The 24,289-nt window shown below is 46.6% G+C and overlaps 1 protein-coding gene across 1 annotated transcript in view; it reads left to right on the top strand.

Moving 5' to 3' along the window:
* The window catches only part of Ache-2 (acetylcholinesterase 2), a 116,002-nt gene that overhangs the window by 62,757 nt on the left and 28,956 nt on the right, over positions 1 to 24,289 (top strand). The window contains exon 3 of the mRNA XM_076827702.1: positions 16,307 to 16,459. Coding sequence (XP_076683817.1) covers positions 16,307 to 16,459 — 153 coding nt within the window. The remainder of the gene's footprint in view (positions 1 to 16,306; positions 16,460 to 24,289) is intronic.

Here is a 24,289-nt window from a genome sequence, read left to right as displayed (position 1 = left end):
CGAGGGGTGGAGCCGAGGGATGAAAGGTCCGTTTGACGCAGCGAAACCGGGTCGAACGCTCCGCGATGCTCCGCAATAATTCCTCGCGAAGACTCCACGCACCCTATCAACGATTGCCACCCGCTATGGTATAGACACATTCCTCCCTCCGGCTTCATCCCCCTGCGGAACTCCCTCGCGACTTACTCGCGACTGATCATGCATATGCAGATGCTTGTCTCCGCCGCAATTCGCGGCCACGACGTTCCCAATGTCACCGGGAAAATCAACCCCGTAAATATGTATGCACCCTTGTTTGCACCCTTCACCCTCACGCGGAGGCAAACAACGGCGGTGTGGCGGTGGCAAGCAGCCATGAATATTCAGCTGTTAATTTCTTAAAATCCAGGAGAACCGCGCGCCTCTGATCGGGGAGGACTCACCCCCCCACCCTTGAATATTTCTTTGAGAAAGAAACACGCTTTCGGATTCATTGCAAGCAACGAGCGGCTTGAAACGGGGCCGGTAATCGTGTACAAGTGAGCGTGATCGTTAGGACGGTTTTAGAGTCTGCCAGGGGATGCTTTTACGCGACCTACATCCGTGATTTCTTTCCCAAGAAATATCGGGGGATCGTCGAAAATATTCCGGAAGCATCGCGGGACGCGCAAGGTTTCCGCCCCCGCAGCGCCCGGAATAAAAAGCTATGACGACACGCGATCCTTCCGTCCTCAGCAACCCCCAACCTCCCCGTTACTCGGCGATGCTCCAGCTTTCCCTCGAGGTGCTGTAAAAAATTAACCGCCGCGGTTCCGGGCGAATATACTTGGACGACAAGGAACGTCCGCGGAATTAAATGACACCCCTTTAAAGTGTGAAACGTTATTGGACACTAGGGAGGCCATTATTTTCAACCTGCTATTTCTGTTGTTCGCACCCCCCTAATATGGTTCCGTTTCATAAAAAGAATAGTCCCTCAAAAAGATTATTGCAATCGGAAAACAGGAAAGGGTGCCGACCGGGCCATAAAGTTTAGAATTCATCAATCATTTGAATTTTGATGACGCCAAGTATTTGAATTCCAGGCCGCGGACATCTAGGCAAATGTCTAGATGTTACATTTTATCTTCGCATTATTAAAATGTCCGCGATGTGGGTAATGGAATGTATGAACACAGCACTTTAGCTGTGTATATGTAGTTGTGTCATCTTAAGCGCAGTTGGAAAGCATCTTTATGTACTTGCAGCTCATTTTGATTTCACACTTTTTTTATATATGCTAATTACTATTATCTAATATCTATTCTTTTGTGATTTATTTGATTTCATGTATTTGGCGTAATTTTTTTACTTTTTTCAAGTTTTTTTATGGGGATCTCACTTTTTTTTACAAAGATAATTTGCATAGGGAATGACTTCAGATAATTTTTAATATTATATTTATTATTATCTTCTATTTTTTGTGATTTATTTGATAATAGTCTTCTTCGTCCTCGACTTTTTTTATGTATGTACTTGACGAATTTTTTTTTACTTTTTTAAGTTTTTTATGGGGATCTCATTTCCTTTTACAAAGATAATTTGCATAGGGAATGACTTCAGATAATTTTTAATATTATAACTTACAAATTATCACGGGACAGAATTAAAGATAAATTCACTCACAGCATCATTTTACGCTTCGATTATCTGTACGTACATAAAATCCTCCGTTTATTCTCCTTGCCGACCTCTCGATATTCAACCGCTATTTTCTAAAAAATGGTTGGAAGCACGAAAAAATGATATATACAATAATTGTAGAGAATTGAATGCTCTTTTAATATTATTTGAACAAAATTTCGATAGCGCTTACTTTTTTTGAGAAATTCTTTAAATTCTAAACTTGAAGGCCTGGTCGGCTCCCTTTCCTCTTGTCCGACTGCAATAAACTTTTCCAGGTACTATTTTTTTATCAAATGGTACCATTCTAGGGAGCGAAATCAAAGAAATACAAAAAAGAAATTTCGACCTGTATATATAAGGGCCACCCTATTGGACACCCCCGTTCGTCTCCACCAGTCCTACTACCGTGAATTCAAATTTCTAAATTCGGGCTCGCTTCGCTGTCCACGTCACTCGTATCGACGCCCGAGCAGCCGCCATTTTCGAGCGTATATTTTAGCCCCGATTACCAGGGGACGAAGAGGGGTGGACAGGGCTTTCCCACAGGTGGCAGGTCGCAGATAGCAGAAGCCACGGCGAAGATAAAAGGGAGCGCCGAAAATTGATTCCCGACAAGGTGGCCGCATTTACATAGCCCGCCCCCGGCCCTCTGTGCCCCGCGTACCACCATCCCTCCCCCGAGGGAACCTCCGGGCATCCCGGAGTTCCGCGGACTCTCACTTTTGCCTACCCTCGCGCTCCGCTGCGTCTAGAGCACTCTGAGGGTGGCCGTGAGAATTTTCACGCCCGTCGATGGAGGCCCCTGTTTCTCCGGAGAATCGTGCGGAGGAATTTCATTCGCCGCGAAACGACGCGTCCCTCGCAGAGGGTTGGAGGGGGTGTTGGTCCGCGCGCGTTACGTCGACACAAAGGAGGCACGAGAGCGGAAGGGATGGCCGGCCTCGCTGTGGGTAGCTGCATAATTAAAAAGAGGTGTCTGGCCGCGGTAAGGGAACGCGGTGCGGCGGGTTGCAGCGTTTCAGGCGCTCGCGGTTACGATCGAAGCGCGCTGCTCACGGAGGCTCCTTCGCGCTCCCGTGACGGTCGACCTTCCCCTGCGCTCTCTCATCCTTGAACCTCCACCTGCAACCATTGCCGAGGGGCGCGCGGGAATTTTCAAAAGGGCAAATTTCAGATCCCTGCGCGCACCCCTTTCAAGCTTTCTTCATTTCTTTCTTTAATCCACTCCCGTTCTAAAAAATGAATATAAGGGAGGATGTGGTCGCGCGTCGGTTAGACATTGATTCTGAGGGGGTGCGAAAGTTGAAAGAAGCTCACTTCGGGCCGGAAAATCGCGTCGAGCGTTTCAGCTAACCGGTAGCTCCCGGGAATTAATAGTTAACAATTTCCAGCACTCGGGGGCGGGCAATAAATTTGGCTGCCAAGCTGAGACCCGCAGCGTGCGGCAGCTACGCGCGGCGGCTTCTGTTCTGCGTTTAATTATCACTAATTTAGGGCGCACCTCGACGCTGCGAGTTCCGATAATCCGGAACAAGTTCTTAAGGGTGTGTTCGGGGTTAGATAGCCGAGTTTTCTTTCCCAGGCGAAAAATTATGCGAAAATTTTTAATTTTTAATATTTTTAGCCCAAACATTACACTCTGGAAATATGTGACATTAATATCATATTAAACTTTATGAAAAAAATTAATTTAACAGAAGAAATATTCGATAAGTAAAATTTCCCTCACTCGGGAAGCGTTCCTACTTGCAGAGGGTACCTGAAATTACGAGATAGGTACTACATGGCGCCAGTAGTACCATTTTCAATGATGCTTCAAGAATATTTTACCTCTGGACCCATGGGCTCTTTTCCGAGCCTAGGGTTTTTATTCTCTTTCAATAAACAATAACAACGTATTTTACCACAAAGTCAAATTTTGTGCCATTTTGTCCAACAAGGGTTAAGCGCGCCCCGCGACTCGCGGAGTTCTCCATCCGCTGCAGATGCGAATCCTCCGACTGTGCTCGTTCGCCGTCTGGGGAGCATAATATCGAGTGACGTCAAGATTAATTATTAACCCGTGTCGTGGAAGACGCGAGCTCGATGGCTGGGGCTTGCGGGGGGGAGGGGTTGGCGTTGGGGCAGCCTGAAAAATTCAGAGAGCCCGGAACTGGGAGGGAGGTGGCGATCGATCTTGGCCGAGAGTTTCAGGGGCTGCAAGGGTATTCGCAAACGCGTGTTCATAATTACCGACCCAGATCCCCGATAACTACGGTTTTAGAGTTAATTATAAACGTTCCGCAGTCTTATCTTGGCGACCGAAGCCACCGTCGCTGCCCTCCCCCGCTTCCGCTGAATAATTTCGCATCGGTATCGGCGGGGGTGGGGTTCGAGTGGCGCGAATTTGCAAGCCGAAATAATTAACTTCTCAATTGAACCGTGCCGGCCGGGTCAGCGGAATTTAAATAACCGTCGGGCACAACAGGGGGATAATTTTCTTTCCATCTCCAGAGCGCGGAAAGGTATCATCCCCTTTCCGCGAGCGTTTTAAAAGCTGGCGCCGCTATCCACTCCGGGACGGTGAATAAATAATTCGCAGCGCGGCGGGCGCGTTTAAGTGGAACGATATTAATAAAGTTCAAACATCTGCCGAGCGAGACGCGCGTACGTAGAAAGTTGGTCTGTAAATTAGCGAATTGACGGGGCCCAACTTTGCGAAATTCCCAACCGCTCGTGGAAGCCGGACAGTTGCTGTCCGTAATTTTCCCCGCGTTCTTCGCGGGACGAGAGGGAGCGACCCCCGCTCGCGCGAGTAAATTTTATGCACAGGGTGGATCAGTAGGGAGGTTCTTATTTTCAACCTGCGATTTCGTTTGCTCTCACCCCCTAATATGGTTCCATTTCATAAAAAAATAGTCCCTGAAAAAGATTATTGCAATCGGACAACAGGAAAGGGTGCCGATCGGGCCTTAAAGTTTAGAATTCATCAGTGATTTGAATTCGAAGAATTTCTCAAAAATGGTAAGCCCTATCGAAATTTTGTTCAAATAATATTAATAGAGCATACAATTTTCTACAATTACTGTATATATCATTTTTTCGTGCTTCCAACCATTTTTTAGATAATAGCGTTTGAATGTAGAGAAATCTGTGCTTCACGCGTCCATTGTCTATACGCGTGTGGCGCCGACCTCTCTATATTCAAACTCTATTATCTAAAAAATGGTTGGAAGCACGAAAAAATTATATATACATTAATTGTAGAAAATTGTATGCTCTTTCAATAATATTTGAACAAAATTTCGATAGGACCATTTTTGAGAAATTCTTCTACACTTTAAGGCTCGGTCGGCTCCCTTTCCTGTCGTCCGATTGCAATAATCTTTTTCGGAGACTATTTTTTTATCAAATGTCACCGTTCTAGGGGGTGGGAGCGAAGAATTACAAACAAAATTTCGACACGTATAAATAAGCGCCACCCTAGTGGGTCAGGGCTGCGTGCTGGCGGGAAGAAGGGTGTGCAGGCGTGTCGGCGGCCGTTACACGGAAAACCAGATGGCACGTGGGATGTGCTGGTCGCGTTTCCCACTTGATATTAATGGTCCTCGGTTATCGAGCCAGTAAATCAAGGTCCGCGGTTACGCGGGGCTTCTCGATAAGTGGCCACCCCTTAAATCCACCCCGCGGAGTCGCGACCACCGTTCTCCACTCTCCCTCCAACCACCGTGACCACTTCACTGTTCCTTTCGAGGGTCACTGAACGATCGCCCGCGTCCCTCCGCACATCTTATTTCCATCGCGCGTAAACAACCCCCTAATTCACCACCGGCCGAAGTCTCCCGCAGCCTGTAATTTCGGAAGACAGATAGAACCGGGGAATAAGAGGCGCGTGTTTCAATCGAACGCAACCACCCCGTCCCAGGAACAAGATAATCACGGTGCACGACGGGTGGAAGGGGGTGTCTTTATCGATTCTCCGCGCTTGTCGTTCGCGGGCCTCGTAAATTACCAGTAAACACAGCTGCCGCGGCGAAACGTCGGCGACGTAGCGCGCGTTTAAGGGCGGAAGCTCCCCGCCGAGAGCGGAACGTTACTTGGCCCGTGAGGGGTGGGAGAGGAAGGGAGGCTGGTCGTTATTTTTAATCCGACGGGAACACACGGCGACCCATATTTCGCGGGCACGCGAAACAGAGCGGGCGCGTCGCGGGGCATTCTGCTCAAGTAGGTCGAGGGAAGAAAGACGGCGGAAGGATGAGCTTTTTCTTCTGTGTCGCGGGGAGGGCTGCGGGAGTTCCGTTAAGGATCGTCCGAGGCGAGAAGGAGATTATTTAAACAAAAGTCCCGCGAAGGACGCCGCCATTGTCCCGTCCATCCTCTAGGGATTCAATTCGAGGCGCCCTTTGTTTCCGGGAAATATCGCGGAAAAGTCTTTCCCCATGGCTGGCCTCCTCCGTCCCCGCAGCTCCTTTTGTTTCACGGTGCGCCGGCCTCCGGCTGAAACAACGCTCCGCGACGAAACAACAAGCTACGTGACGAAAAATAATCCCGAGGGGCGTCCGAGGCTCGCTGGAAAAAGCTCGCGAAAGTGTCGAGGATGTTGGACCGGCGCCCTCCATTCTGAGGATCTCTACCCCGAGCACGTAGCGCCACGTTCGGGAACGCATCGGTACGTTGCTCGTTCGTTTACCAGGGACGTGTCGTCGCGACGCGACAATATTACCGCGAGCCTGCGCTCGGTGCACTCCTGATGCTCCTCGCCGCGGAATTAAGTTTAATCGCGAGTCAGTTAATCCCAGCGGTACGCCTAGTGGCCACCGATAACAGGATTATCACCGTCGGCGATCGACTTCGATTCTAATATTCGCTCGCTCCGTGCACCATAAGAGGCAGATCGGAATAATAGAGCTCGGAGGAACGACGTCGGCGGAATTGGTTAGGTGACTGCCCAGTACCCCAGGGGTCGTGAGTTCAAATCCCGTCGCCCGAGACCCGTTTTTTTTCTGGCTCCCGAAACACGCACGAATTACAAAACCTATTCCTACAATTATAATGATAATAAAAACGTTTTTAATATATCATTTAAAAATAAATATAAGTGGTGGAAAATTGGCCAGGCCCCAAGCATTATAGCTGCTATATTATTAGACCTGATGTGAGAAAAGAAAAAGGAGAGAGAGAGAGGGAATGATGAGAAGAAAATGAGAGAAAGAGAGAAAGAGAGGAGAGAGAGGAGAGAGGAGAGAGGAGAGAGGAGAGAGGGAGAGAGAGAGAGAGAATGCAGATGAAATACTAAGGCGACATAAGGTGAATGAATGTCCCAATTTGTGCTCATTTCAGGGGGTATACCCATTTTTTTACAAATCAACGGCTTCATGAAGATTTCCCGTTTTTTAACTATCTTTACATAGTATTATGAACTACTTAAAAAAAAGTTTCAGTTAAAAAACTATTGTTTTTCGGAAGTTATGCATACATATCCGAAAGTCTCTCGATTTTAGCCGTCTAAAATATACACCAATAATTATGAGTATATACCGATGTTGCTAGTCGGTGGACGTCACCAAGACCACGTCCCTTTTAAATAACATTCGAAAATGGTTGCTGAGAAACTCCAGGAGGGTGGAAGTATCGCCCCCGGCCCACTTGGACAGCTACTCCCGGCACACCGTGTACGTAGCCAGGCGGGGGCGGTCCTTGATCCCCTTCGAAAAGTTATCGCGAACTTTTAATAGCCAATTCCGATCTTTCGTTGATATTCGCGGAAGAATCCCCGCACCGTTCGACGCCCCAGCTCGCTCCGCCGCGACGCATGCGTGCCTAAGTGAAACGGAACGTAGCCTGGAATCGGCGATTCCCAGCAGCACGTGAAACAACTTCCTCCCGCAGCGAAGGATTGGCCGCGATGGATTTATGCAGATCGCGCTTCGATTAGGTTTCCCTTTGATACCTCGCCTACGCCAGCCGCCTTTGACCCGCGAGACTTCCTCCCCGAGGAAGAAACCTCCCCGCCATTGTCGTGGAACGTAGCGAGAAGAGGCGTCGGAGGCCTCGAGGTACTTTCGCGAATAACAATGCGGCGCATTTGAATTGCAAAACGGAAGAATCGCGGGTCGGACGCCTCGCGTCGATACCACTGTTAATGAGGGAGGGATCGATGGCAGCGGCGACACTTTTATGGCTCATTTCGCCGCGCAATCCCGTCGACTTCCGGCGCTACAATTATCGCGCGGTAGCGCCAGTCTGCTGCGCCCAATGGTCGATCGCGATTCCATAATTAGCGACAGCTGTCGAAAATCGCGAATAGAGGCGAGGCGGCCGACCGTGGGGCAAATTTGCGCGCTATTGTTTGCGGAATTAATAACGCCGCGGCACGGTTCAACCGGCTGAAAGACAAAATTCCAACTAGCGGCGCTTTCGGGCGAATCTAGCGGCAATTCGATTGCCGTTCCGCTGGATTAATCAGAGCGACACATTGTGCTTAGAGCCCGGGGATGCCGAATTCTCTGCCGAAATCCGCGGGAATTTCGAGGGCAAGTACACCTGCGATTGGAAAATTTTTCGCGTCTCCTTTCCTTCCCTTGGCCAAGCGAGCGGCGAATGCAAATTCATCGGGAGGGGAATTCCAGGGTGCAGGGCTGGAAAGGAAAGCGAAGCCAGGCGGAGGAATGCTACCGCGGGGAGTTAAGTCGATAAGCTAACCGCGAGGCTGAATTTAAACCACGGCTTACGGTGCTTAAGGGCGGTTCAACGCATGAAAATTGCCTGTCACGTGTAATTATAGGCCCGATCGAGAATCAGATTAACCGTGCAACGCGATCAGCGACAAGGAACCGGGTCACGCGGCCGCGCCGAATAAACGTTCCCTAATATCGCCGTGAAATTAGCGACGGTTAGCTTCCCGGGGCGAGCTAGCGTTGAACGGCAAGTTTTCGCGTTAAACGGTTGCGGCGCAGCGAACAGTGGTAAAGTAAAAAAGCTCGCCGGCCGGCTTGTTACGGGAATATTTCGCGGGTAAATAATGGAGGGATCGCGGCCACGGCTCTCTCTCTCTCTCCCCATTCGGGGGTCTGCGGTAAGCGTTATCGTAATAATATATGGTTTTGCAACAGCATCGGGGAGCGCGCAGCCGAAAGAAGGCAGAATATGGACACGCGCGTTCATGTTCCTCGTCGTTCGCGTTAAACATGAACGTACCTACTTGCCAGCCCCGTCTCCTCCCATAAATATGATATTTCACGGCCTCGAATTTTTGGAACAGCCTCGTAAATTTTGTTATTTAAGAGCGCCCGGAGCCGCGTCGCCGTGGAACACTGCCAAGGGAAATCCTCATCCTTCCATTTTTCTCCGTTTAATGAAAACTTCCATCTTCCGAATGCGCCGCGGACGTTTGTTGTAACCCTGCCCGGCTTTAAAGCATTGTTGCCTACAGATCTTTATTCTCCGTGCTTATTAAGTGAAAAATACAGTACCTTAGGGTGCCTGCTGTGTAGAATTCAAATGCTTATGAAGTCTCGCGGAAACTGCGAACAGTCGTCGGAGAAATAACCGAGAGAAGAAAGGGTATGGTGAAGAGTTGTCGCAGCTAGGTGCGTAAGGCACATGACTCCCACCCAGTAGGCCCCGAGTTCGAATCCCGGAACTGGCAAAAGATTTTTCTCCATTTTTTTCTGTCTTGTATTTAAAGTAATGGACTTTCTTAAATTGATTAATAATTCGTGACTGAATTTCCTGCAATTAAATCCGCGAAAAGAGTTGAAATTGTCCTCGAATTAATAAAAAAGAGAATCTCGATATGGAGGGAAATGCAACACAAAACGACTGTCGTTAACCGCTTAAAGGACCGTGTTCCGACAATTGAAAATCGTGGAAACAATACCACCGCGTTTTCCCATTAACCCCCGTAGGGGGGGGGGTGTGCGTGTTTCCTCAGGTTCGCTACGATTAAAGCCCCCGCTGCCATTAAGAAGTTCCCCCGGAAAATAAGGCCAACGGGAGGAGAAGGGTTAGAGCATCGCAAACGGTCGTGTTCTGTTGGGAACCCGAGTGGCTCGCGTCGAAACAAAGCTTTCCCAGCTGGATTCCTGAGAAAGCTTTAGGCTTTCAGCGCGGCGCAAAAGGAAAGAGGGTGTCGGTGTGTAGAGTCGGGGGGAGAGAGGAAGCCTTTCGGAAGCTCCGAGAGATCAAAGCTGGCGTGGATAATTTAAGCCGGGTGTGCGCGCGCTGAAACTGGGAAATTAAGCGCGACTGCTCCCAAGCCTTTCTTCCCTTCCTCCTCTCCCCTTCAGGTTGCTGTGCTGAAAAATTCAAACGTAGAATCGCTCGCAATTACGCGAGTGGAGTGTCTCCGGGTGTCGGATAAATTTATAAATTGAAACCGCGCCGCCCAGGCTAACGATCTTGCACGCGCAACGCAGGGAAGACTCTCTCGGGCGTTCCTTTAATCGCGGCAGCTTTTCAACGCGAATCAATTTATCCGCGTCCCGTTTATCGCCGTAATAAATTCGGCTGACGCAGTCGGGCGGCGGTAATCGCTGGAGCACGACTGCTCCACTTTATTATGACAATTCATTAATATTACTCTCGTTGAGAATTCATCGCCGGCTCTTATTGTTCTCGCAATCTCGGAGGGGGGACACTGGGTCCCCCATTAATTCACCGACTGCCCTCGAGCTCGTCCGGTCGTTTCGATTAGTCACGACCAACGGCGGTCTTTCACCGAACGCCACACGGAACACATAGCTTACTTCTGCCCGCTCTGCTGATAGGATTTCAAGTGACGTCCTGGCTCAGGATCCGCAGCCTTTCCGAGCCTCGCTAGCCGCTACCCTTTAACTGGAAAGCGTTCGATTTATTGTCCGTTGAACGATATCGCCCGGTTAACTTCGCCAACGCAGTCGTTAACAAGGTTGTCGCTTCGCATTCGTCCGAGGGTTTTTAAACAAATATACAAACTAACGAGCGTGGAAAATGGTCGCTGCGGAATTACGCGGGCCCACGAGTGCGACGCATCGAGTTTCCAGTTGCGTGACCTGGACCTTTCCGGGCACCCGAATCGAACTGCCGAGAAACGAGCTTCGTTTTAAACAGCCGCTTGCCTCCTTTCATCCGCCATGCGCTTCTCAAACTAATTCCCTATGTCAGACATCCCTGGGATGCTTCTTTAAGCATCCCTGATGGCCCCGCTCGTTTGCGGAATTTAGTTCTGCCGTCCCGGTTACGGTATCTCGCGGCAGGTAACTCCCTCCTTCCTCCCCGCGATAAGAACGCGTTACACTTGGCAGATTACGTGTCCTCCCGCGAAGATACTCGGCCGAAAGTTTGATTAAAGCCTTGAACCGGAGCTCTCTGGGCCCTGCAAGGGTATCATATTGCCCGCCATGGCTCCACAGAGCCGGTAATTTCGCCCTGCCTGCGCTGCAATAGTTGAACACATGCACGCGGCAGTGGGCTCGCGTGGAAATCGGCGCTTCCAGCTGGGTTAGGTGCGCTCGCGGGTTCCATTAACGACTGTGATCGCTTTGGAAAATGGCAGGCGTGGCGGCTCGTTTGCATCTACGCCGATCAGCGTCAGACCAAGTATTTTGGGATGTGCTCAGAGATGGGGAATGGTATTTTTTTATTTAAGAACCGTGGTGCCGAGCGCGAGGCGCGTACGTAGAATTTTTAAATTTCCTTTATTCATATTAGGTGGCAAGTCGAGGCACAGCAATAACGCGCAAACGCGGACTTGGCGGGAGCCAAATGGAAAGGCCGTTCCTCGGCCCACAGTTTCATTTCGTTAAACTTGCCGGCCTGTGCAACACCGTTGAGGGGCACAGAGTAATCTTTTAGCAATCAAAGTTGCACCCCGCGTTCCACGCCCTGACGCCTCAATTCATCAACTTACCTCGGAACCGCTTCCTTCTGAGAGCCAATGGCGCTGATTATTTTGCCTTCCGCGTTGACAAAGGGGTAGCTACGCGAGTACGAGGGTGTTTAATGGATAATAAAATAGGAATGCAGGGCTGAGAGTATTTTTATTCGAAATTTATTATTTACGGTGCTGTGCGAATAAAGGATGTTTCTACAAATAATTGTTGAATCGGTTGTTCGACTTTCTTCCTGTTGCTGGAATTATTTATGTTTCCTGCGGCACCCGTACAATTTACAGTTCCCACACTGGCTTACACCATCCTCGGTACTGATGCAATTGGCATGATTGCCACCACTTAGAACGCTTCCACTCTTCGGAGTATCTGTGAGCAATTTACATACGATGTTCATTATATATTAACCCGTCATTATCCCTACGATATTTCCATACTATTCCCACACTGCTAGGTCTGCCTCCCTTGCAAGTGCAGAAATCACGGAATGGAATTCGGAATAAGTAGTTTTTCAACTGCTGCGTTTCCAAGCCGAGACTTTGACCTGGGAACCCCGTCGAGAACATTCGCAACAGTGCTGCATTTTCGCGGGGCGCTAAATTGCGAAGTGTGACGTGTTAATTGCAAGTGAGGTGGCTGCGAAGTGTGAATTGGAAGTGATGTGAAGCGAAGTGTGCATGAAGGGAACCACACGCATGGGAAATGTATAGGAAGTGCTTGGCAAGTATGTGGGACATATGAGGATGTTGTATTGGAAACTTGTACCAGAACCAAAATGGGAACTATGTGGGAAAGTCTAAGTTATATGTATAGGATGTGTAATGAACGTTGCAATATGTAGAAGGCGTGACGTTTATGGAACATAATATAGGATACCTGCAAAATGTATGGGACACTTGGAGACGTCTAAGATCTAGGATATTTTTTATTATTATTATTAAAGGCACTTTAAAACAAAAAAAATTTTTTTTTGCATATTTTCACTCCACATCGTCTCAAGAATGACCGGGTAAAATTTTAGAATGAAATTCCTAGCGGTACAGATTTTACAGGTAGTTCAGTGGGGCCAACAGTGCGACGGCTTTAAAAATAGGTTTTTTTGAAGATGTATTGTGGCGCAGGTATAACAGATAGAAATGTGATTTTTCTTTTAATGAATAATACATTTCTTCGTCTAAAAAATGAATCGAATTTCGTTTCAATCGAATAAACGCATGGAAAATAGTTCCCGTTACTAGACAAACGCGCTCGGCGTCAAACTTTAAGTACGTTCTTCGCGGAGCAATTTTTCACGCACTATCGCCACGATAAAAAATGCATTTCTGGACCGATTCTAAAAATTCAAACGGGATTCTACTCGCAATTAAACTGGCTTCCCCGCTAACCTCTGTGGCGATTTTTTATACACTCGATTCTGTTTTGCAAAATATTTTTCTGCGAAAAAACCCGTGTTTCGGGATCGTATCGTTTAAACATATGGCAATTATCGCCCAGTTGTTTCTCAACACTGCCTGAGGGTAGCGCGATAACCACACACGTGTAATTAAGGAATATCTCTGGGTTTTTGATTTTGGAAGATCCCGTCTAAAGTTATCGTGGCGATAGTCCAGGCCTGCATTTTTTACAACGTTGCAGCACGCAATGCATATCAGGGGCAGGGGTGGGCGAAAGTGAAATAAAAAAATGGTTTTATACTCTACATTTGTCGCAGGATAAAGTACAAAAAGTTTTAGACCCGCAAGTTGTGTACTTTTTTCTAGAAAATATCATAAATGTCACCTATATTTTCGCGCGATTTCACCGGGAAGTGCCCTTATTGTACAAGCAAATATATATATAAGCCAGCAAGAGGAAAGAAAGTACTTCAGTCTAAAGACTGTTTTCCAACCTAATGCTATGTGGCACGTGGACATCTAAGAATTCCATTGAATAGACACGGTTACGCGTGATATCTGAAATACATAAAATACACATAACTGTGTACCCTTAATCTAAAATACACAACAAATTTCCCACGCCAAAGTGCCGAAGCAGTAGAAACGACGAGGCTCGTTGTTCCGTGGACGTCTGGCACGCGAATGACAGAGTGAAGTGGCACTGAGGCAGCCTGAACGACTCCCCCACTCCGAAACATAAAGGAAGGCTATCAAGTCCCCCTACTCACCGTTATCATGCAATGCTCCAATAAACAAACTGAAATACAAAACTCTCTTCTCACCTCCAGCCCTTGCACTAAAGTAGAAATAAGTAAAAAACGAGCAACTGAAACCAATTTAATAATCATTTACCCCAGGGCTGCGCAGGGAGCCGTTTTTAGCGCCTAGCTGCGAGCAACCAGTCGAGCCTCGAGCAGCCGAAATACATATACTTACGCTAAGCGCCTACAAGCACGCGCCTACACTACTGCAGTCCTCCTCACTGATTCTACTCTTAGCAACGGGACCGTTCGACGCTCGGCTGGTTGCTCGCAGCTAGGCGCTAAGCACGGCTCCTTGCGCAGCACTGATTTGCCCTAAACTCCCACAATTTCCATCGCGATATCCGCTTCACGCTATTATAAATATCAGAGCGTTGAAGCGGAGCACGGAAAATTTATACTGCTCCACTGCTCCAAATTTTTGTTATTATTTGAATTTTCTTTGATTTTATAAGACCAGATGAATTGTTATTAATAAATACCAATTCTCAATTTTTCATCACTGAAAAAATATTATAACAAAGGGCCGCGCAGCCGGGTGTTAAGGAGGCACAGTACTTTCTTTGCCCGAAAATTAAGCACCCTTAATGAATTTTTTTCTATATGAAAATGAAAAGCTAGAAAGATCGGGTTTCTTGCAAACGAAAGATCACTGATTGGAAGTATTAAACTAATTTTTATTTAAAACAAAAACCGCTGGAGCGGAGCAGGAGCGGAGGAAATAGAAAATTGGTCCGCTCCAATCCCCTGATAAATATCGCAGCACTGCGTAGAACTCGATTGAAATAGAAACTAGTCCCGCTCACTAAATAACGCGGGCATCGCAGGCTAGAATTTCAGACAGCTAACAGACGCGGAAGTTAAGATCCCGGCCTAAACATAAATGTGAAATCGATAGCAGGTAGCTGGGGGCGGCTGATCGAGAAAGTTCATCGATCGAGAGCGACGTTAATTGACGCCGGTGCTAATTAATCGGAAGTTAACTGCCGTTAGTGAATCCAGGTCGCCTGTCTCGTCGGCGCCCCGTTCCCGCGGAAGCCCAACTTCCCCATTGCTCGCGGAACTCTGAATAATGGGCCCCCTTTTAACTCGTCGCGCGCCTCCGCTTCCACTTTTTGCCCCGCCACGAGGAAGCGGGCTCCCTGCAACAGGTTCGCGAGAAATTCCCGCGCCCGAAGTGCTCGATGCTTAAAAGAAACCCGCCCCAAGGTCAGCCGAAAAGAATCGAAACGGAACGCCGCAACGACGCCTTTCAGCGCCACCACGCTTCCGTGTTCCACGCTGGCTAAACGGCCGACTGTTTCCAGGCGGCTCGTACCGAGAATTGACGGGCGACGGTTATCCAGGGGCGTTCATCGCGAGCACCATCGTTTCGTTGTAAACACGCGGCGGGATCGATACGCGCCGATTATCGCGCGACGTTCTCATGAAAATATCACGGTCGCGTTGTTTTCCCCGGGCGGTTTAATTGCCAGCAAGCCTTTCAGCCCCCCGGAGTGGCTCGTAAACGTCCGACGGTCCTGTCGCGGTTAAAAGGAACTTACCCTGACGATAACCTCCGCGCTAATGCGCCGCTTCCCTCGGCCCATGAATATCTTTAACGAACCAGCCATCAGCGGGACGCGAGAGCATCCCCGATTACAGCCAATTGCCTTTGTCCGGGAAAAACACGATCGCGTGAAAGGTAGGCGGGACCGGCGCGAATAAAGGATCGTGTTCGCTTTGTCACGGGGTACCGTCCATTACTCTGATCACCGAACGGGGTGACCGTGATTCCGGCGCCGCGAGGCCCGAGTCCAGGCTTGCCAATTACCCAGCCGCGCGTGAAAACGTTGACGTTTCGAAGCCTGCCTGGGTTACCGAAAGCTCGCGAAGATTTGCAGACGCGCGGCTGCAGCTTAGGCTGGCCCTTAGTTTCAACCTGCGATTTCTTTTACTCTCACCCCCCAAAATGGTTCCATTTCATAAAAAAATAGTCCCTGAGAAAGATTATTGCAGTCGGACGACAGGAAAGGGTGCCGACCGGGCCTTAAAGTTTAGAATTCATCAGTGATTTGAATTCGAAGAATTTCTCAAAAATGGTAAGCGCTATCGAAATTTTGTTCAAATAATATTAAAAGAGCGTACAATTTTCTACAATTACTGTATATATCATTTTTTCGTGCTTCCAACCATTTTTTAGATAATAGCGTTTGAATGTAGAGAAATCTGCGCCTCACGCGTCCATTGTCTATACGCGTGTGGCGCCGATCTCTCTATATTCAAACGCTATTATCTAGAAAATGGTTGGAAGCACGAAAAAATGATATATACAGTAATTGTAGAAAATTGTATGCTCTTTCAATATTATTTGAACAAAATTTCGATAGGGCTTACCATTTTTGAGAAATTCTTTAAATCCAAACTACTGATGAATTCTAAACTTTAAGGACTGGTCGGCTCCCTCTCCTGCTTTCCAATTGCAATAAACTTTTTCAGGGACTATTTTTTTATCAAATGGCACCGTTCTAGCGGGTGAGAGCAAAAACATACAAAAAAAATTTCGACAAGTATAAAAAATAGCCACCCTAGTGGAGACTTGGTGTTTACTCACGGCCGCGACTGGTTTCTGTTGCAGTACACCGACTGGGAGCAAGTGAACAACGGCTACCTGTACCAGAAGATGGTGGCGGATGTGGTGGGCGACTACTTCTTCACCTGCCCCTCGATCCACTTCGCCCAGCTGTTCGCGGACCGCGGCATGAAGGTCTACTACTACTTCTTCACGCAAGTAGGTGGCCGCAAGCTTTTCGCCGGCACGTGAACACCTCCCGTGGATCGATAGCGCGACCCGTTAACGCTCGCACAGCCATCGCGGCATCTAGCGTGACATTTGCCGCGGGACGACACGGCCACGCACGCGGCGAACCAGAGTGATAACGCGGCGTCGACGGTCATTCTTTTCCCCCGATTCGGCCCGGCCCCTTTATCGGTGACGGCCGTGGAATCGACTCCAACGGTGGATCCATTATTCACCCACGCCGTGGCTCGGTGAGATCGTCAATTTCAGTTGGAAGCGCAAACACGGCGGCACTAGGGTGGCCCTTATATTCAACCTGCGATTTCTTTGGCTCTCACCCCCTAATATGGTTCCATTTCATAAAAAAATAGCCCCGGAAAAAGATTATTGCAATCGAACAACAGGAAAGGCTGCCGACCAGGCCTTAAAGTTTAGAATTTCTCAATGATTCGAATTTGAAGAATTTCTCAAAAATGGTAAGTCCTATCGAAATTTTGTTCAAATAATATTAAAAGAGTATACAATTTTCTACAATTACTGTATATATCATTTTTTCGTGCTTCCAACCATTTTTTAGATAATAGCGTTTGAATATAGAGAGGTCGGCGCCGCACGCGTATAGACAATACGTCACGCTGTACAGGTGGGACGCGCGAGGCGCGGAACTCTCTATATTCAAACGCTATTATCTAAAAACTGGTTGGAAGCACGAAAAAAGTATATATACAGTAATTGTAGAAAATTGTATGCTCTTTTAATATTATTTGAAGAAAATTTCGATAGGGCTTACCATTTTTGAGAAATTCTTCAAATTCAAATCACTGATGAATTCTAAACTTTAAGGCACCCCTTTCTGTTGTCTGATTGCAATAATCTTTTGCAGAGACTATTTTTTTATGAAATGGAACCATATTAGGGGGTGAGAGCAATGAAATTTCGACCCGTATAAATAAGAGCTAGCCTAGGAGGGCACGCGGTGCGGAACGAAGGACGAAAACACTTATCGGTGTGCACGCGGTGGAAGGGCGAGACCGAGGGCAACGAATCGCGGGCCTTGTTAAAAAAATTTAATTAATACGCACGGCGGTTACTCGGGGGAAGGCGAAGTTCCCTCGTCGCGGTAGTTACCACTGGCGAGGGAGCGCCGCGACGCTTCGAACGGCCGAATGACGGCTTGACAGATTGCGAACGCGATAAACGTGGAAATTCAATCGTCTTTTCCTGTCGCCTTGTCCTCTCGCCATTGTCGTTCGGCCCCTTCCGCGACTGATGTCGTTCCTCCGTCGATAGACTTTGAAAACCAGGGATATTATGTAAGTGCTTTTCGAGGACGGGCTTCTGAGAGCTCCTCGAATAAAGGTCAGCCAGATATTAGCCCGGGATCCTATTATTAAATTTTTTTACGCTTTTAATACCACGCTCCTTGCCTTAGGAGATATCGCGGACGAGAGGAAGGGTCGTATGTATCGGCTAGAGGTCTGTGGTAGGGTGTCCCTTATAATGATTTTTTTTTTTAAATTTAAGAATTCGGTCTGGGACGCCCCCTGATTTATTTCCCTTTGGTGTGATATGCATGTTTGCAAAATTTCGGCTGGATCAAAAAAAATGTAAACCCTGGCTCAAGAGGCTTAAAGTTTCGAACGAAACTGCGCTCTGACTAACAGCTGTTTTTTTTTAATATGCAACCCTGTATGTAGACAATTGTGTGAAATAAAAAAAAGTTTATAGTATATCGTAATTTGAGGGGGTCATTCTATTTTGAACGGCCGAAAAATGAAGCTACTTTTAAAGATTCTTTTCTTAATAAATACAACATATACTGAAATAAATATTTATTTTTGTAATTTATTAAGCAATTCTTATATTATACAAAAAAAATTAAAAGATCCTTTTTAATTTGTAGCAAATGTTTTTTTATAACGTCCATGTGACACCTACAAAAAAGAGGTACATATGTTCGCGGCGCAGGTGATTTCCCGGCTCAGGCTTATCAGGAACAAAAAATTAAAGAAGATTCTTAATCTGTATGAGGTGTCGCGACAATTAACAATTTAATCAATTAACAATTTTCGTCGAAAAGTAACCCCGATTTTTCTCGAGGAACATTCGCGAAAACACCCTTTTGGAACCTTTCTCTTTCAAACCAATAGTGACACTCATACAGATTAAGAATATTTTCGAATTTTTTATTTCAGATATGCCTGAAATCACCTGCGCCCCGAACATACCTATTTTTTCTAGGTGTCACATTGACGCTACAAAAAACATTTGCAACAAATTAAAAAAAATCGTTTTAATTTTTTTTAATAATATAAGATTAGCTTAATAAATTCCAAAAAGATTTATTTCATTACATGTTGTACTTATCGAGAAAAAAAATCTTTAAATATAGCTTCATTCTCGACCGATCAAAGTAGAATGACCCCTCAAGCTTCTTGAGGCAGGGTTCAGAGTAGTCCGATTGTGCCAAAATTTTGCATACTTACGCAGCACACTAAAAGTAATAAAATTAGCGGGAGTTCGAAAATTGTATCGCACCTTAAAATTTTAGGGGACACCCTAACCGCGGCAGCTAGTACCGGCAGTAGTCAGTAGTACGAGTCGACCACAGCCGAGCCCGGCGCGTTAATTTCCAATTCCTGGCAATATTGCCCGCTCTGCCCTATCCCTACTGATAAAGCAGGATCGAAAACAGTCCGGATTACAACGGAGAAGCGTGTTTGAATGAAAATTCAGAGTCGTCCCCGCTGAGCGGAGGTAGGCGAGCAATTTTCTTGTTCCGCGCGGCTAAGCCTTTCGGCGAGGTTCCGCCGGCGAGTTTGCCGCGAAATTTCTCGATATATATTCCCGGGGCGGAGTTATAAAAGCGCGGTATATACGGGCCACTCGTGCAGGGCGGCCCTCTTGAACTTTCATCGCCTCTTTAGCTCGAGAAGACATTAGAGTTCCACAATTTATGTAACGCACGAGTGGAACGTTACGAGGGCTCCGACGGCCGAGAAATATCAACGCCCGGACAGCCGGGGATTGAACGGGGAATAAGTATCGGGTCGAGGGAGAGCTTAACCCAGAAAAATTACACAACCCCTCCTCTGCGCCCCTCTTCCTCGCTTCCCGCGACTTTGCGAACCCCGTTCCGCGCAGTTCCGCGCGGGAATTACGCTCGCAGTGGTGGCGCCGGTCGCTCCATAAGAAATCGAGTGGATCGCGTGGTGGAACCGCGCGAAGGCTCGCCGCACCCCGCCCCCCCCCCCCAGAGTCCTCCGCAGCCTCCGCAGCGTGTTTCACTTTCGCAGCCACTCGATCTCGGCCCGTTTCACTCGCCGGCGTCGAATAACTGGGACGTGAAATGCGCGTAAGCGGAATACCGAGGCCCAAGTAATTAGCGGAGGAGGTAATTTATCAGGGAGCGGCGGTGGAAGCAAAGGAGGATGTCATTACTCATGCGCGCCGCCCGTAATCTTAATAACGCTTTCGCTCGGCGGTTAAAGCTACCCCCTTAAACCGTCCAACCCCGTCTCTCCCCCCCCCCCCCCCAACCTGCCGCCGTCTTCCGTGACGCGTCGCATACTGCTCTTCCGTTTCGAGCTGTTAATCTCCGCGCTTCTAGCTTCTTCCTTCACGCCCAACAACCGTGCCCGGCCACACCTGGGTGCCCAGCTTAGTCCGCCCTCTGTGGCTCCCGCCCTCGCGATCGCGCGAATCCCCAATCTCCGAGAATCGCCAATTTTCTAGCTTTAAATTTTCCATAGTTGCGCTTAAGGAAGTCCGTTTAAACAAATTGGGCCAGGTGACAAACGTTCCGGGGGGGGGGGGGGCCATTTTGGCGGGAAAATGAAGAGGTAGTTTATTATAAACCGGCAAAGTTTAGTAGTATAGAAGGAAAAATTGTGTTTGGATAAAAACAGAATTTTGTTTAAGATAGGGCCTTAAGGGGCCTAGAGGCGGGGACCTGTTTTTCGAGATAATGAAGAGTTAGTTTATTACAAACGGGCAAAGTTTAGTGGTATAGAAAAAAAATTGTGTTTGGATAAAAACAGAATTTTGTTTAAGACAGGGCCTTAAGGGGCCTTCTGGGCGGGGGCCAGGTTTTCTAGAAAATGAAGAGGTAGTTTATTACAAACGGGCAAAGTTTAGTAGTATAGAAAAAAATAGTGTTTGGATAAAAACAGAATTTTGTTTAAAACAGGGCCTTAAGGGGCCTTCTGGGCGGGGGCCTGTTTTTCTAGAAAATGAATACGTAGTCTACTACAATGTTGCCAAGTTTAGTAGTACAGAAAAAACTAGTGTTTGGATAAAAACAGAATTTTATTTAAGATGGGGCCCTACGGGGCCTTCTGGGCGGGGGCCCATTTTTTCGGGAAACTGAAGACGTAGTTTACTAAAAACGGGCTCAGTGTAGTAGTACAGAAAATAAATATAGGACCCTGCGAGGTAGAGTGGGCCGGAAAAATCAAATTTTCGGAACTCGAAAGAGCCTAGTGCGGAAAACCGGGAATGATACAGCGGCCCAGGATCTGAGGCAACTAGGTAACTGATCTGGAGAACAGAATCGTGACCTGATAGCTGAAGCTATATTCAGAAGATATTTCTGGCCCTTACTAAGTTGTTTGAGAACTTTCTCATCAATAGATAGAATTTCGCAATCAATGCTCTCAAATGTAGCCACAGGTAAGTTTTCACCGCTCAAAAGACACTCCCCAGTAGGACCACAAAACGATTTTGGACCTGTAGTTTGACCATCTAAATGCTCAAATAAATGTCAGAATTGAAGCTCATTAAAGTGCAACATGCAAATAATCCATTGGAAAAATCTTTTAAGAATCATTTAGATATTATTATTATTATTATTATTATTATTATTTATTCACGGATAAAGACCATTTAGTTTACAGTGAACAATTCATAAAGTTATATATACAATATATAATAATATAGTTATATATACAATATATAATAATATTTTCTGATGCTCAACAGTGAAATATACAAATTTTATGAAAATATAAAGAAGTCGCTAAACGCGGTAAAAAATTAAAAACATTGACCCCGATGGGGGCCGGTGAAATATTGACCGATTTCATAAATTTTTTCTTGCCTCGATTTGTCTTCCCCGGCGGCAACTTTTCCGCACTAGCCTGTTCCGAGTTTCGAAAATTTGATTTTTTCGGACCACCTTACTGGGGGCCTTCCACCTCCCCATGACTGTCACCCGAGCCGTGCGTGGGCCTGCGTAAATGAGAGTGAGGGGAAAGGAAAGGTGGAGGGGAGCTACCTCGTCGACCTGGTTGCAGGACCTAAGGCGCTCCGTCGATAGCCCCCAAAGACGCTGTTAATTGGGAATGAGGAAGCCGAGACGCCGTAGCACGAGGTCACCATGCTTGCAGTGCATAAGGGACTCATAGCTCGAGGCAGCATTAAGGTTTATAATAGTAGTAATAATAAATTTATCGACGGTAGCCCTTTGATACAAAGGGGAAAATATGGGAGGTGGACAAGGTGAGTGAAATGTAGAAAATTTCGTAAAGGGAATAAACAAGCGCGCGGCAAGAAAAGGTAGAGGAACGTAGAGAGAATCACATTAGGTAGATTGTAATAAAAACAAAAATAAAGATGAGAAAGAAAATGAAATATGAACAAGGGAAAAGGGATGAGTGCAGAGCAAAGATTGCAGAATTACATGCCATCTTGAGTTCGTGGTAACTAAAACGGATTATTTAAATGAATTAAAAAAAATGGAAAATAATTAACATGCAATGTGGTGGGATTAATGCTTTATTATGTTAAGCTTTATACTACAGTAAGAGAAACTTTGTTAAAAAGCCTCTTTAGTGATCCATCTGTAGTGCCATCCATGTTTTTTCGGTTTTTAAACCCGGTTTTAGATACTAGAATTAATATGTAAAAATGAATTAACTTATTTAAGTAAAAACGTTAACCGTTTGACTTGAAGTCGCCTCGAGTGCAAGCATATTGCAGCAACAGTTTACTGTAAAACTAATCCTCACGAGTTCAAATTTTCTGAAGAAAAATAGCAGATGAAGTAAAGATTTATAATTTATATTTTGTACGGATTTTAGTTTTTTTCTAATTTCATTTGGTACGTAGTATATTTTATTTTGTTATATTTTCGTAATTCCATAAATGTTCAAAGAACTGAAAAATTTAAAAATAAGGTTTTATGGGTATAATGGAATTTGAAAACTGGTTTTATCAAAAGTCGGTTTTTTAAAGCTTATGATGTTAATAAACATTGTGTCAAATTTTTTTTTATTACTTTGTAATTAATCGAAACAGAAATGCTTCTATTTTCAACAAAAACGACTGTCTAGTACCCTTAAGGGGGGAGAAATTACGAAACAAGTCGTTTCGACTTTTTTATGGCTTTATATTTAACATTTGAAGATACGAAAACAAAAATTCCATGTTAAAAATATGTATTGTAGATGTCGCTGTCAAGGAATCTTATTAAAACGTCGCCGCAGAAATTGCAAAACGGTGGGAATTTCAGCGCCTTCGATTCTTCTCTAGAATCGAAAAACCAAAAATATTATTATTATTATTTAAATTATATCATCGATGAACCTCAAAAACTATAAAAACGTCGAAAATTGACAAAGCTGTAAATCTTAGGGGAAAAAGTACGTTTTTTGAGGAAATTTTTTGATCAGGCTTTTTCTCCTAAGCATTACAATTTGGTAAATTTTCAACAATTTTATTATTCTTGTGGTTCATCGAAGATACAATTTTATAATTAATAACAATACTTTTGGTTTTATGATTCTGCACAAGAATCCAAGGCGCTACAACCCCCGCCGTTTAGAACCACCACCGTAGCATATTTTCATCATAACTTTTTCTCCCTATCTCCAAATGTTAAATACATAGGAATAAAAAGTTAAAAAAACCGGCCTGTTTTAGCGTTGCGTAAAGTATACTCCCCCTTCAAGTTCCACCAGCTTCCCTCCAAGACCCAGGGCAATCATCGTTCCGCTCGGAATTTCCCTCGAACGCGAGGGTGGCTCGACGTTCCAGAAAAAAAAACAAGCCGTGAATTCCTCGAAGTTGGCTCGCGGACACCGCGGAAGCGTCCCGAGGGGGTGGGCGGGGGGGGGGGGAGGAAAAATTAAAGGCGACTGCGGGGCCACTCGAAGCTAGAGAAGCTCCGGGGGTAGAGCTACAAGTTTCTTGCGAGAGCGCTCCGCAAGAGTGGAGAGGCAATAACTGGGTCGGAGGACGGTCGAGGGTTTGGGACCTCGCGAGCAAGTGAAACGAAAGGAAATTTTCCGAGACCGGCTCTCTCCCGAAGTCGCAGCGTGTTTCGTCCATCAGGGCTGGCTGATTTTGTCAGCGTGGCTCATAAGAGCCTCAAAGTGAATGGCCGAGCGGGGCGGAAAAATTTCATTTACCGCAGCCTCGGGACACCGTGAGACTCGGCTCCCGCAGACGTCATCTTCCCTCTGAATTGAGTCACGCGGGCGTAACAAAGCCGCGGGAGAGGGTGGCAAAACGCTCCAATTTATCTAATAATCAACCGCCGCTCGAGCCTCGAATCCTCCGATTTCTTCCACAGCTCGTTGAAAAATAATTGCTGGCACCCGCCCCCCAACCCCCCCCCCACCTCCCCCTCGCCGATTCATTAAGGGCTGAATCGCATGGCCGATTGGCCAAAGGAATTAATGGCAAGTGAAATCGTCTTCCAGCCGGGCCGCAGTTTTACCGCCTCTCCAAACATCTGAAAGCTCCTTTTCACCCCTTTTCACCCCGTCCGCCTTTGAATCCGGCTCCAGGGGGGATCCTTTCATCGCCGCCGGATTTCTC

Source organism: Andrena cerasifolii, chromosome 15 (genome assembly GCF_050908995.1).
Source record: "Andrena cerasifolii isolate SP2316 chromosome 15, iyAndCera1_principal, whole genome shotgun sequence".
Classification (NCBI taxonomy): Eukaryota; Metazoa; Arthropoda; class Insecta; order Hymenoptera; family Andrenidae; genus Andrena; species Andrena cerasifolii.
The sequence above is the reverse complement of the archived record's forward strand: the minus strand, read 5'-3'. Positions and strand labels throughout refer to the sequence as shown.